General features: G+C 32.4%; 2 protein-coding genes across 4 annotated transcripts in view; one reads left to right on the top strand and one right to left on the bottom strand.

Moving 5' to 3' along the window:
* The window catches only part of foxo (forkhead box, sub-group O), a 54904-nt gene extending 43538 nt beyond the window's left edge, over nucleotides 1–11366 (top strand). For both annotated transcript variants that reach the window (XM_085186285.1, XM_085186286.1), the window contains exons 8-9: nucleotides 86–737; nucleotides 8191–11366. In XM_085186285.1, coding sequence (XP_085042411.1) covers nucleotides 86–268 — 183 coding nt within the window. In that variant the 3' untranslated portion in view covers nucleotides 269–737; nucleotides 8191–11366. The remainder of the gene's footprint in view (nucleotides 1–85; nucleotides 738–8190) is intronic.
* Nucleotides 11367–11681: 315 nt separating this feature from the next.
* LOC146538163 (uncharacterized) lies at nucleotides 11682–13463 on the bottom strand. 2 transcript variants are annotated; one of them, XM_085187173.1, is made up of 3 exons: nucleotides 13258–13463; nucleotides 12819–12930; nucleotides 11682–12494 (listed from the first exon to the last, which is right to left on the bottom strand). In XM_085187173.1, the coding sequence occupies exons 1-3, from the start codon at nucleotides 13331–13333 to the stop codon at nucleotides 12413–12415; spliced, it is 270 nt and encodes an 89-aa protein (XP_085043299.1). In that variant the 5' UTR covers nucleotides 13334–13463; the 3' UTR covers nucleotides 11682–12412. The 2 variants fall into 2 exon arrangements, with proteins under 2 accessions (XP_085043299.1, XP_085043298.1); XM_085187172.1 differs by having other exon boundaries at nucleotides 11686–12533; nucleotides 13258–13456.
* Nucleotides 13464–14043: the final 580 nt, after the last annotated feature.

Below are 14043 nucleotides of genomic sequence, written 5' to 3'. Positions count from 1 at the left end.
AATACAGTTTGAAACCAATATACATGATTGAACCATAAACTGCTTATTAAATAATTTGTATTAATTTTTAAAATTAATTTCCCAGGTCATAAGACACGAGCTAAGCATGGACGGCACACTGGACTTTAACTTTCCACAACAGAACACAGGGATGGCGGCAGAAGCTGAAAGTCAGTTTAGGGCTCCATCAGCTCCCGTGCCCACCACTCTCTCCGGAGGGGGGGCCTCACACACCCCCTACACAGTTGCCCCCTCTTGGGTCCATTGAAGTTACCAATTTTGTATGTTAGAAATTTTCGGATGTTTGTTGCTCAATAGTAAGCTGGACGGGTTTGGATTTGTACAAAATATATATTTAGCACAAAAAAAAAACAATGTCTATATATAGTATATCTTTTTTTAGTGCTACAATGAATAACTTAGGTTATGTTCATCTGAAAAGTATCTTATTAAAAACTCATTTCAATTAGACACCACTGAATGAATTTATATTTCATAGTATATATAATGTAAATATGACGCAAACAGTTTCTGTTCGAGATATTTTTGCATAGAGAAGGAGATTTGTGTTAACTAATGTTATAATAGTTTTATTTAGTGTAACGTTACCGGTCGTTGTTAATGTGTCAATTGTGTTAGTGTAGTTAGTTTTAAGCTAGGTGGAAGCTTGTGATATGAGTAGTCTGGTAGGACCGAGAGGGGGCATACAATGGGACCCATTTTAGTGATCAATGGAGGTAAATATTGTTTTATTATTATTTTAGCTTTACGCAGTATCCCGCATATTGTGAAAGGTAGAGGTAACCCAGTGTTACGGCACTTTTCCCCACTTTCCGTCTAATATTCGGGATATTGCATATCAAGTGGCGGAACTTCGAGTGGGAATCGAACCCACAACTGAACAGAACTGCCCCAAGACCTTATCTACTATTACTTAACACAAGAGTGTGTGACTTTAATAAATTACATTAAAATTGTACTATAAATATAAGACAGCTCAAATACAATAAATTTTCTGAATATCAGCGTTAATCCCCGAAAAGTTTCCAGTCGAGTGTCCAATAACTCAGTCAGTATCGCTCCTTACAAAACTATAACTTTATTGTTTCGTGAAAACTACTGACGGTAGTCTGACCTCATTTTCGAGTATTTAAGACCGAGATAGACTCCTCACAAGTTACGTTTCGTTCGTACTTTTGTTGCTTTTTAAATTTAACTGACGTAACACGTAGTTAAAATCTAGTAGTTAACATTATGGAATGAACTTGAAAGTGTTTGAAGCTTTCGGATATACGAATATTTAGCGAAACTACCAATATGACGTGAAATGATATAAAATTTTTTTTCTATATTACTAAAACGCCAAGGAAGCACGAAAGATAAAAAATAATAATATTAACAATATAAAAAAGTGAGATCACCAACTTCATTCAGCATTCATTTTTACAACAAGTATTAGACACAAGTGTGTTATTTTATGTGCCACTTCTTTGTACGTGGATTATGACACGTGATCTCCTTTATTCATGAAAGAAAGAAAGTAGGGAAAAAAAATTGACGGGTCGCGTATATTAGGTGCCAGCAAGAGAGCCAGCCTATATATGAATATTAAATAAAAGATGCGGATATTAGGTGGCATAAAGCAAAAATTAGTATAAATTATTTGAACAAAAAAAATCGGATAATTAATTTTATATTATAATAATACCTACATCAAATATAATCTGTATAATAAGTATGTATTGAGGCTGTCGTGGCACAGTGGTACCAGCGTGTGACTGTAAACGTGACGTTTGCGGATTCGATGCCCACTCGAGGGAATAAATTATTACTCTGGTAACAAGGCAAAACGCAGTCTTGAGTTCTGCCACTCAAGGTGGAAAGTGGAGTGTCTTAACACTAAACTCCAGACCAGTATTAAAAAATTAAAGTAGCTATTATAAGTATGTAACGTACGCGTATGCGCCTTGGCATATAATATAATATATTACGTTTTTTGTCGCGACCGAGTACGCTTGTCAGTTCTGACCTTTACCTCCCGAGACGTTTGTGTGTAAATTGTATTGGGTTATGAATAAATACTTAGGGTGAACGAGACACGGCTAGGAAATACGTAGATAACCGTATACAAACTGAGACATGTCATTTCGAAAAATACTTTTTTGCTGCAAATTTTATAATAAAAAAAACTTTTAAATTATTCTTTTTACACACAGTATAGATATAGACATGGAGGCAGTCCTCAATATTTACCATTAATACCGAATAGCTTAAAATAATTTCCACCTAAAAATGATTTTACCGCATTAACAAAACAATGCACCCGCCGCCATTTGTCATTTGCTTACTGGAATGAATAATAATTATAATTAGATTGGATTCGAACGTGGCCCAGGAGCACTCGTGATTCAATTTCACCAATGAATGCTCCTATTTGCGCGCTAATGAGGGAGACCGGAGTCGGTAATTAATCATATAATTTTTAGCGTGAACGGTGCCCGCCGCTTAGAGTCGAGCGATCGCCTTCAAATAATGGAATATCACGAAAAAATCCGTAGAATACGACGCCAGATTAAACCCGCTTCGGTAATGACTTGTTTTTTAGGGGTTTTTTTTTAAAGAATACGTCTTCACCAGGCGAGGTTTTGTTAATTTTTTAATACTTTACTGCTAGAAGTTAATGGCTGACTGACGTCGTTGGTAAAAAGAAAATCAAAACTTTTCAGCAGCTTATAATGAAATAAGAAGATGATTATTTCTTTTTTAAATGTTGAATTGCTTTAAGACTTTTTTTCTGGAATAAATGTACAAGAATTGTCAACATCGGTCAACACTCAACACTCGACTTTTTATATTAACAAGCTGATTTTCATAAAGAGTCGTTTAAATTTCTCCGCTCATCCCGTATTCCGGTCGGCTAGCGCCGTAATTAGGCGCGGGCCCACCTTTACACACGATTTCACGGCACTTGTTAAAAGTTTTCAATTGCGTTACGAGGGGGTCTTTACACGGAATTTATTCATTATATTCTTACCCCCACCACCCCCTACTTAATAAAACGCTTCTTTGCTCTCTTTTTTATTTCCTCTTCCCTTAGTGTCCCCTTGTACTTAAGTATTTTAAATATTTGCCGCATGGCCTCTTAAATGAGTGATGAATTATACATAATAACTTTTCATTCGTTTTTATTATATTTCCCCTACACGATCGAGCTTGTTATTTTTTGTTATAGAAACTTTAATGAATAACATTAAATCATTAAAAGGTCAATGATGACTTTAGTACTGTCTATAGGTACTCATAATTTCGCCATCAGTTTCGTATTGCTACAACCGGCCAAAGTCAAAATTCTCCTGCACAGACAAAATAGTAATGCCAACATAAATTACGAAGCAGCAAGAAACATTCCCCATTCGGTCTCGGTGTCAGCTGCAATAACCCACCACTAAGCACAACAACGGAAACGTACTTACTTTGATTAAGTGGTACTACCGTAAATTACATTATTGTCATCGCTCATAACCGCCGATCTCCCTTCAAGCCCCAAGATGAGGGCATCTTTGATATTCTTATTAAAAGTTTAGTAATTCAAATCTGGGGGCAAATCTGAATTAAGTTCAGGAGTAGTACGACTTCCCACACTCAATTTACATGTTGATGCCTTAATGTCAATTTTAAAAGTTGTGTCCATGATTCGCATTCAAGGCGAGTGTGGTGGATGGAAGCCGCATATTCAAGTCTCTTTATTGTTTGACAGCTTAGGCGACTTTGATCGGTTATTTAAATGAAGGCAACGCGGTTATGGCTGTCAATTTTATAAGGTTTTATATGCGCACAGCGTTTTCCATCGGCAAGATAAAGCATGAAATCTTTTTAATGCACAGAATAAATAAATATAGAGTATTTTTTATTGAGTAAAATTAAAAAAAAATCAGAGGTCAGCCGTAGCGCGAGTGTGTCACTGTAAACACGACATGTTGCGGGTTCGATCCCCACTCGAGGAAATGGAATATTAAATATTTTCGTTTCTTCGCTCTGGCGTCGAGATAAAGCTCGGCGTTGAGTTTCACAACTTGCTTCCAGAATTCGGTGGAAAATGGAGAATTGACTACTCCCTGAAGCTGAAAACCATAAATAAATTTAATTAATATTAAGTATATTAAAACATAACATTTTATAACAACATAATTTTTATTACCCACAAAAACATTATCAACATGACTGACAAATTTCGTAATAACAAAATGACAGTTGTTTCAACTTAAGCAATTTGTGTTTTGTGTCGGAACAAATGGTAAAACGCCGAAGGGTGTAGGAAATAATCTAGTGAGGCAGAGGCAGCTTTAGAATTCTTCCTTGAAGTACGCCGCCAGTAAATTGGATTACAAGTAGACCAGTGACGGCTCTCTACTGCTAATGATTTTATGATTTTGTTGCGGAACGCCGAAAGTAGAGATTATAGAGAAATTACGTGCCAATTGTAAGAGAAGAGCTGCGAACGTTTATTGGTACTGGCATTTTGTAAAGGGAATGTTTGAAACTCTGTACCTAGTATTAGTAAAATTAGTGTCAATATTTATTTATTTTGTTCTTTCACGTTGTATCTCGCGTGTAGCAGGGTACGCAGAGGAACCGGGGGCATCAAGACTTAAGGAATTCCGTTTTCTCCGTCCCATTTTCCGCTGAATGCTTGCATTGCATAGAAATGTTCAAGATTTAATTTCCTCATGTGGGAATCGAATCCACAATGTGTCACGTTTATGGTAGCGCGCTTGTGTCCTTGCGCTACGACTGGGTCTCTTATCTATTATTTTAATTAAATTAAATATTATTCTAAAGAATATAGAGACTTACAATCTATTAAGGTATTATAAATTAATAAGGAAGTTATAAAATAAAATAAAATTAAAATTTATTAATAATGTAAATTAAAATAATTTCATTATTCCAGTTTAACTTTTAGTTCTATAATTTATTAATGTACAAATTTCATTAAAGCTGAACATTTTATAACAATATAGATAATTTCTACACGTCAATGCCTCCATATATCTATTTAAAAGAGCTTATATTATACCAAAAATCAAATAAACATTTAAATAAAATGGGAAAAGCGGAAACTGTAGAACTACGCTACGGTCTACGAGATATGAATGAAATGCATCGGTTCCCGGACACGTGGCGAGGGCGGTGGGCGTCGCCGCCCCGCCCTCGTGCAACAGGTGCCACACGCCTTCTAGCACATAGCGCTTACGAAAGTACTAACTTACCCAAACTTCTACGAATATATGGAAATAAACGTATATTGAAATCTTTTTGATAGGAGTTTATTAGTTAATTGAGTTTCTTAGCTGAAGTATTAATATATGATTTAGATAAACTAAATTGCGTTCTTTTGAATATAAGAAGTATTCACTTAATCGTGCATCTATGGGATATAAATTTTAAGGGTAGGTAGGGGGAACCTGGGAAACCCAATATTAAGGCACTGTTCCCCACTTTCCGTCGAATTTACGAACTGAGTGGCGGAACTTAACTTCGCGCATTGTCTTGTTACCCCCCGAGTATAAATCGAACTCATAACCGTCGTTTATAAATATATTTATAGTCACAAGCTGTGCCACTGCGTCATGACGATGTATTATATACCTATATCTTAATATTAGTTTACATAATGCAATATTTGATACTGATTTTTTTTAATATGTACCCTAGGTATTAGTAACGTATTTCAACGATAACAACATTCTAATTCAATATTATTCATATTATTTTTCATTCAATATACAACTTTCCGAATCATAAGAAACTTAAAGAAAATAACACGTACATAATAATATGTTAGTATATTATATTACTTAATACAAAGTTCTTAATGTTATAAAGGCTTGCTTTATCCAATGTCATATTGTGGAGTTACTTTCAATTTTAAAGTTTTTTTTATATACTCGTTTAATATAATAGTGTTGACTTTTGTCTGGTAATATTTATAAAAAAACTATATCGTAGTTTACGCCTACCGAGACATTAATGCCTATTCAAAATCGAAGTTAATGGCAAAACAATAAATTATAGACAATAAATAAATAAAGGTACTTTTTTTATGCTTAACTTGAATTGCGGTAATCGAAACTGATCAAGCTTTTCGCACTTCTAGAAATGTCGTTGTATAACATGTACCAATTATAGCTATTACGTTGTTTGATTTCTTATTAATAATATAAATGTTGTGTAGATTTTATATAAAATATAAATAAAATTATTTAAGTTGTTTTTTTTTATATAAAAAATCAAATTTATTATATAATAATTTATAGTAATTTGGCACATACGCATCTGTGATGCTGACTGCTTATAATATATTAAATAATATACAAAAAATTCTTCTGCTATAAAAAAAACAGTCAAATCTCAATTTTCCCATACCAAAATCCAAATCCTTTCAACATAGTCGCAGTAAAGGAAGCGCGCCCTAAATAGCACGAGAGTTAAGAGGTCGCTTTCAGTATGAATAAATTTACGCGAACGCCCCACCGGAATTACTCGATAACCAACGGCGTCTATGGTTTATAGCCCGTGACATATCAAAATATATTTATGGCAACGAAAACTATAAAAAAATACTTAAAGTTCAGCCTAATATTGGACTATTGCTTAGAATTGTTGTATTTGGAAAAATATAACACATTTCAATTTGAATATGCAAATAACATGAGCACTTTCTTGGCGCAGGGGTCCAAGTGTGCGCTGTAAACGTGGAATGAAAATATCCTAGGGATATTTTCTGGAAATACCCTAGAGATAGGGAGTCTAGTGTTAAGACACTCCGTTCCTCACTTACTGCCGAATTCTGGACGAATTGAGTGTTGAGTGGCAGAACTGAACCCGCAATTTGCTTTAACACCAGAGAAGAAATGGAAATATAAACGTAAATAAATATTTCACTTCCTCGGGGATTCCGTGGGGATTGAACCCACAACCGTCACGTTACAGTCACATCCTTGTGCCGCTGCGCCACGAAGGTCTTTTAATATAATTTTAGTACATATATTTAGGTTTTGCCGAAAATATAATTAATGTAACTTTTCGAAGATAAATTCATTTTCATAATCAAAAGAGTTACAAAGAATAAGTAAAAGAAACATTAAAAGCTTTTATAACTGCCGCAGATAAAATCTGCCATTTTAGTTTTCGCTTAGACGTGGCTTGTACCAGTTTTATTTCGGGAAAAGCCAATTATCTATATCACATATTAAGAGCAGCGCACTTTATTCTGAGCAATGAACGGAGAAAGTCCGTTACATTGCTGAATGTGCGACAGATTTATCGTGGAATGTTAGTGATGTGCCTTTGCTTAAAATATCGATACGTGAACACGTGGTTTAAAATTTATCCATCTTTTTTCGACCTAAAAAATCTAATTACTTTCTTTTAAACTTTTTTTAGTAATTTACGTTAAAAAATCTTAGGCTACATTTTATAAATAATATAGCTCGTTTAATCATAATTTTGATAGGAATTGGAACAGGAAATATAGTTTATTGTAATAATCTATTCAATTTGTGCAGTAAATATGTATTATAGATAAATAATCTGAAGTGATAGATGTAAATATACAAAAACTCGATCCAGATATACAATTCCTGCATCAGTATAAATTTTTAATAGACATTTTTATATTAAAAAAAATAAATCAACCTTACGACAAATTAAAATAAAATAAGTACTTTTAATCAATTACCATAAATATATACTCAACTCAATTTAAAAAAAATTCAACATTTATCGTCATATTCGAATCGACACTCACCGCCACTAGCAGGTCGTCACCTGGGACGCGGGGCGCGGGGCGCGGCGGCCGGCGTCACAGTGGCGGGCAGGTTACGATTTACACTCTACCAACTCAGCAGAAACTCTGCCCGAGAAAAGCGCTGATAATCCTGGATACGTACAGACGCTGCGCGCGAATTAAATTGAGATTACTATTTGTATTATAACAGTGATGTAACTCACTGCTTTTATTAATTATGTCTTTTTTAGTCTTTTGTGGTCGCTCGCTGGAATTATTGTATTAGAGCTTTATTACAGGTTTTTTTTCTGTCAAAATTACAACATAATTAATACAGTATGACAACATAATTAATATAAAAGTTCCAATTAATTAATTCCTTATTTTTTCATTTGTTTCAGAATGTTCAACAATGGGACAGTAGCGTCTATGAAGATTCTCAGCCGGGTTGATTATAAAGTTTACAAATTGTGTTACTATTCAAAGATAATCCATAACAAAAGTGAAAATCAATCTATAATAGCCTTGTTACATACGAACAAACGTCAATGGAGTGCGAATGAAAAGAACTTTGGAATTATTATCAAAGATATGTGACCTCGCGTAGATATGTGTTATATATAAGAGAAAGGAAGGAGCGAATACCGCGGTTTTCTTAAATTTTGGGATATATAAAATGAATAGGCTTTTTACGTGTAAAATAAACATTTATTTTTTACGTCAACCTCTGTTCTACATTCAGGATATTGCATAACAATACAACTAGTAGCCATAGGCTTTAAATGTTGCCATCAGTTTATACTTTGAAATATCCTGAATTGCCTCTGAACGATTTCGTGCGGGCCAATGTTATTTATATGTAGGTAAATCATTTATAGGATAAATGTTATTTGTAATAGGAATCAAGTACAACTTGGGCTTTGGAAAAATCTAACTGCGAGTCTTATTCAGTATTTGAATAAAACATAAGTATATACCATTTAATGAAATAATGAATTTAATATTTTTTACTTATTTGTTATTTGACCTTGTAAATAACTGAATCGGTGACTTAAAGGGCGAAAGTAAGGAAATTCAAAATCGACATGATTCCAGCACCTAAGTTAACTTTAACATATCGTATCAACGATTATTTTATCATACTTTTACAATTGCTCAACATAAGCCTGACCCCTAACAAATTTGTGAAATGCATGAAAATCTACAATCCCTTTGTACTAGTTTGTGCCTGTTAGTTAAGAACAACATGTTAATATTACACAAAAAGCCGTTATAGTCAGATTTCTAGTCCCAGATATTAAATATTTCGAATAAGCTACTTCGTCAACTACTTGAGTAGATAGTGGGTTGCGAAGGCTGTCGAGTCAAATTAGATACTCGAGTGCTAGAAGAGATGTGCGATTCCAAATGATTTAACGATCGATATAATCGACGATAAATGTTATATTATTAGACTTTTCGATTTCATTTAAAAAAACCTAAACAAATAATATAAAAAAAGAATCGATTTATATTTTTGTGCTTTATAACAATCTATCGATTTATCTAATCATTTATAATCACACATCTCTAGAACAAAGAGAATTAGTTCACTTTGTAAATTACCTCAGTGGACTGTTTGTGATAGATTTATCCAATAAGTGTTCAATTTAGTAAATTTAATATAAGTCAATTCCTGTAATATTTGACGTCCATATTCATGTATTTAGAAGCGCTAATTGATTTCGCCACGAAAAATATATTGCCAAAATTTAATGGGGTGTATGCATCCCACGTTATTTGGCATAATACATACAATTTTGCGCCTTTTCGCGTGTTATATATAACAGCGTTTATACTAACTTTTATATAACACTACAAATTTCACTGCTTCGTATCGAAATATAATAATCACATTCAGCTGACATTGGTGCTATAGATAATATATGAAGATGCCTTCTTAAAACTTGTCTTTGTCTTGTAAACATTTAATTGAATGGATTCCAGAGTAGTGACGCGGTACGCTATTATCAAAAGCTTCGCGCATGTTTCTTTTTAAACGGAACAGCGAATAATAAATTTTTTTCTTATGGAATTTTTAATCTATATTAAAATGTGTCATTCTATAGACGTAAGAGCTTAAATGTAGTTAGAAAATTAATAGATTTAACTCACTGATTTGACTTAAAGTCAATTTGATATTTTTTTGTATGTAGTATTTGTTTTATTTGTAATTCGTAGTAACCATTGCCAAAACATATGTGTGTAACGATGTTTAACCATAATTGTACTAATATAACGACGTTAAGGAATCTGAAACGTAAATGAATGTAGCAGATGACTGGCCGGTTTTGGCAGTATCTCATAGTAAGGATGTTAGTTAATTATATATATCATATGGTTGTTGATATGTCTAATGTTAATATAGGATATATATTTAAGATATTGATGTCAATCCGTGTGGTCAATTATATATGGACCGAATTTAAAGCTGTTCCAGTCGTACCAACGCTTCGTATTCTAGATAGTGTTGTACCAGAGAACGTTAGGTGTGACTCGAGGGTTTCGCTTAATTTTAATTATATTTTTTTAAACAAAATGTTCTTAAGGAAAATACTGTTAAATTAAGTTTTGAAGCGTCATTAATTGTAATGGTGCGATATGAGGTTGTAATATGTTTACAGTGTGTAAAATTTGCGACACTAATTAAAATTTACATGTTCATTATGGGATTCGTTGCAGAGATATCCAAAGCATTTTCTAGTATACACTGGTACATGTGTAGTTGTAGTCAGGATCCGGGGGATTTACTTAGTCCAAAATTGAGCATCGAATAATGCATTAGGTTAGTTACCCTTATTCAGATTGGTTACATGAAATCCTACTTCATATTATCTATACACATATACTATGTTAAATTTTATATATTTTCTTTTAATATTAAATTTATAACACACATCTTAAATGAGGGTACCTGCACCTAACTTTGCTCAAATAAATCTACTGTACAAAGTGAAAATCATATGTATAGCAATATTTCTATTGGTTTTGTTTCAAAAATTGTTTTTTTTTCTATTGTTTTTTATATACCTTGTTTATTTTCGAGAACATCAGGACGTTGTTGTTAAAAACATTAAAATTTTTATATTTTAAGTTATTGTTGTTTTTATATTTAATGATTTTCATTATAGCCGTTGCAAATTGTTAAAAGTACAATATTTTTAGTAGATATCGTTAAGGGTTGATTGATCTGTATGGATAAATGAATTAGAATGTTTAATTTAACATTACCTTGCTCGTTTGTGTAAGTATCTGCGAACGGAACTAGCATTACTTGTTTGTACATTACCCTAGGAACCTGGGGGAACCCGCAGACGTCTAGTAATTTATTTTCGTAAAATATTAAATCTTTATCTTAATGACGTAACAATATTTTTTGGTTGCTTAATTTTAATGTAACAATTTTAAGACAAAATGTCAAAGAATTAGATAAGTTAGGAAAATTATGTGTTTAAATGTAAATATATAGATGAAAACGTATGTAGAAATACATAAATATTATTTATGTATTAAATTTGATATTGTTTTCAAAATTTAATTTGTTGTATTATTTAATCCCTTCAACCCAAAAATATACTAATTAAATTAGAATATTAGTCCTTGTTGAGTCCAGTCGTGGCGCACGTTACTTTAAAATCATAATATCGAGAAATTCTTAGCTGTTTCTTATACGTTTCTTTTGGTAAATTGTATGTCTGACTCGACAAAAACTTTTTTAAAAAGAAACTTAGGTTTCAGTGATACCATTTTATGTAGTAAAAATTAAAATTCTCAAGACCTCACGCAATATCCCGCTGTAGCCTCATTTACCTATATTTAATTAGTCAATAAAGTAAAACGAAAATCTCATAAAAAAAGTATATTATTATTTATACTATAAAATCATTTACAGTGCAGTTTTGAAGAATATGAGATTTCATAATGACATGGAAAAATCAATGATATTTTGTATAAAGAGATCTTAATTATTAGTAAAACACAAAACAAGATATAATTTAAAAAATAATAAATAAGTATTATCCCATTTTATATTTTGTTTCATTCATCTAAAGTTTTCGACTTTCCATGTCTATGTGAAAATTATATTCATTTATATCAACACTAAATTTCTCCAATTTCATTTAATTTTTAAAATTGATTTGCCCATAAGGCTGTCTTTGTACGTAATTGCAAACTTTCAAATTCCTTAAACTAAAAAAAGTAAACATAAATAGGCAAAGGCAATGTGCACCGTTAATGGACTGAGACGAAACCTTATTCGAAAAGTAAATGGAAGTAAACTATACAATATTTAAAAAATATAGAAGAAAATTGTCAGTTTTAAGCATGAATAAGATCAAGCTGTTTTCGGTATTTGATTAGATTCAAAGTAAAGTTATATTAATTACATTTTTCTACAAGACTTAGTCAAAACATTTAAAGTGCTTCGACTGGGGCAGTACCAGAAACTCAGCCATATAGAACATCTAATCTATTACTAGTTTCCATAAAATAAAACTACATTAGTACTGTCTTTAGTTATTACACAAACATAATATAAAATAATATAACACATAAGTATTAAAAGCTTAAACTGTTTACAAATTACGAGTCCGAGTCGTCGCACTCTTCGACCATATCGCTAGGAGGTCCAGGGAAGTCGGGTGGTCCCCAATTGAGGTATAAGCTGTCCGTGTAAACGGCCAAGCCAAAAGAAAACAACCACCTTTAAAATTTAATCATGTAAATAAATTAAAAAGTGGATAATTTTTGGGGAGCACGTTGAAGAACTCCACTGTTTACACTTTACACAATTAATGTAGTTGAACACGATGGTCGCGAGTTTTAATTTCACTAGTATACTCTTATCGCACTCCTATTTATATATAAACATTTCCCCTACCAGGTTACAAGTTGGGTTTGGGAATTTTAGATTCTCTCCTTTTCTGTAATATGTATATGGGTCACGAAGAATAATTCGGAATATTATTAAACATTAGAAAACACGTACCAGGCCAATCCAAACAATAAATGCTTCATATAAAAGCTTTGTCTCTGTCTATACCACGGGTCCCATGGACCGCACGGGACTGGTAGTTCATTCATATGGGGTTGACAACTTCCTGGTGGGAAAAATATTTTTAAAATAATTTAATTGACTGAATTTAAAAAGATGTTATGTTATATGATTACTTAGTCACTTATTTAATTGTATTTAATTAATTTGTGGCAAAATTACTATAAAATAATTAGTCACTTGCTGTTAAAATCAAATAAAAATTTGGCGTTGGACGTGTTTTATAGAGTTAAATCTAGGAGTGATCGATCTCAGTAGGTATGTCAAGTAATCTACCAAAGGAAAAAACAATGGGGACATCTACGATAAATAAACAAAGCAAGGAAACATTACATACTTATTAAACTTGTATTTGTATGTATAAGTAACTTACGTGGTTTTGTCGCTAATTTTCTACTCTCTAAAAGCTTAGAAAATCCTTTTTGTATTGCTAACAGCCTAGATTTCATAATTCTGTTTTATGTCATTTGCCAAAGGAAGACAGACATCTTTAAAATATAATCATAAAAATCGCGACATTTTGTCAATATATGCCAGTTCGAATTTATTGACGTACATTTAAAATATATAAACTTTATAAAATGAATTAGGTAGGGGAATTGTGCTTAAGATGACATACTTTTTGTTTGAAGATAAATATTTCAAACAAATAAAGTGATCTGAGAACAGCATATTGCGTATACTATTATATATTTCATAATCAACGAAATTATTTTAGTTTCAGAACAATCATCTTTCAAACATCATAAAAACAAACAAAAATCGCACTTAGGTCGACCAGTGTAAGACGAAATAACTACAGGGTAAAATGACATACTTAGTATGTGGCATAAAAATGCCATCATTATTTGTCGAGCATAGTTTACAAATAAATAGTTTCTTCTTTGCTGGGGGGCTTTTAAACAGTATTAAGGCCAAATTCATACATGTTGCAATTTTTATGAGGTTGGATTCCGTTATCAGTTACTTCCTTTTCCAAAAGGGAAATAAGCTTCCTCACTTGCGGCTATTGAATGCCCTTGCTCTAGCAGCCTTATCCATGTCTTCTTGTGACCAATATATATTCGTTTGTAATTGCCAGGCATTTTGTAGGTAAAGCAAAAAATACATCGATTCTATTTATAAGGGTAAGATAGTATGCCATCTTATACTCACGTCT

The sequence above is a fragment of the Heliconius melpomene genome, chromosome 6, assembly GCF_056956725.1.
Source record: "Heliconius melpomene rosina isolate 202511_hmr_F chromosome 6, ASM5695672v1, whole genome shotgun sequence".
Taxonomy (NCBI): domain Eukaryota; kingdom Metazoa; phylum Arthropoda; class Insecta; order Lepidoptera; family Nymphalidae; genus Heliconius; species Heliconius melpomene.
The sequence above is the reverse complement of the archived record's forward strand: the minus strand, read 5'-3'. Positions and strand labels throughout refer to the sequence as shown.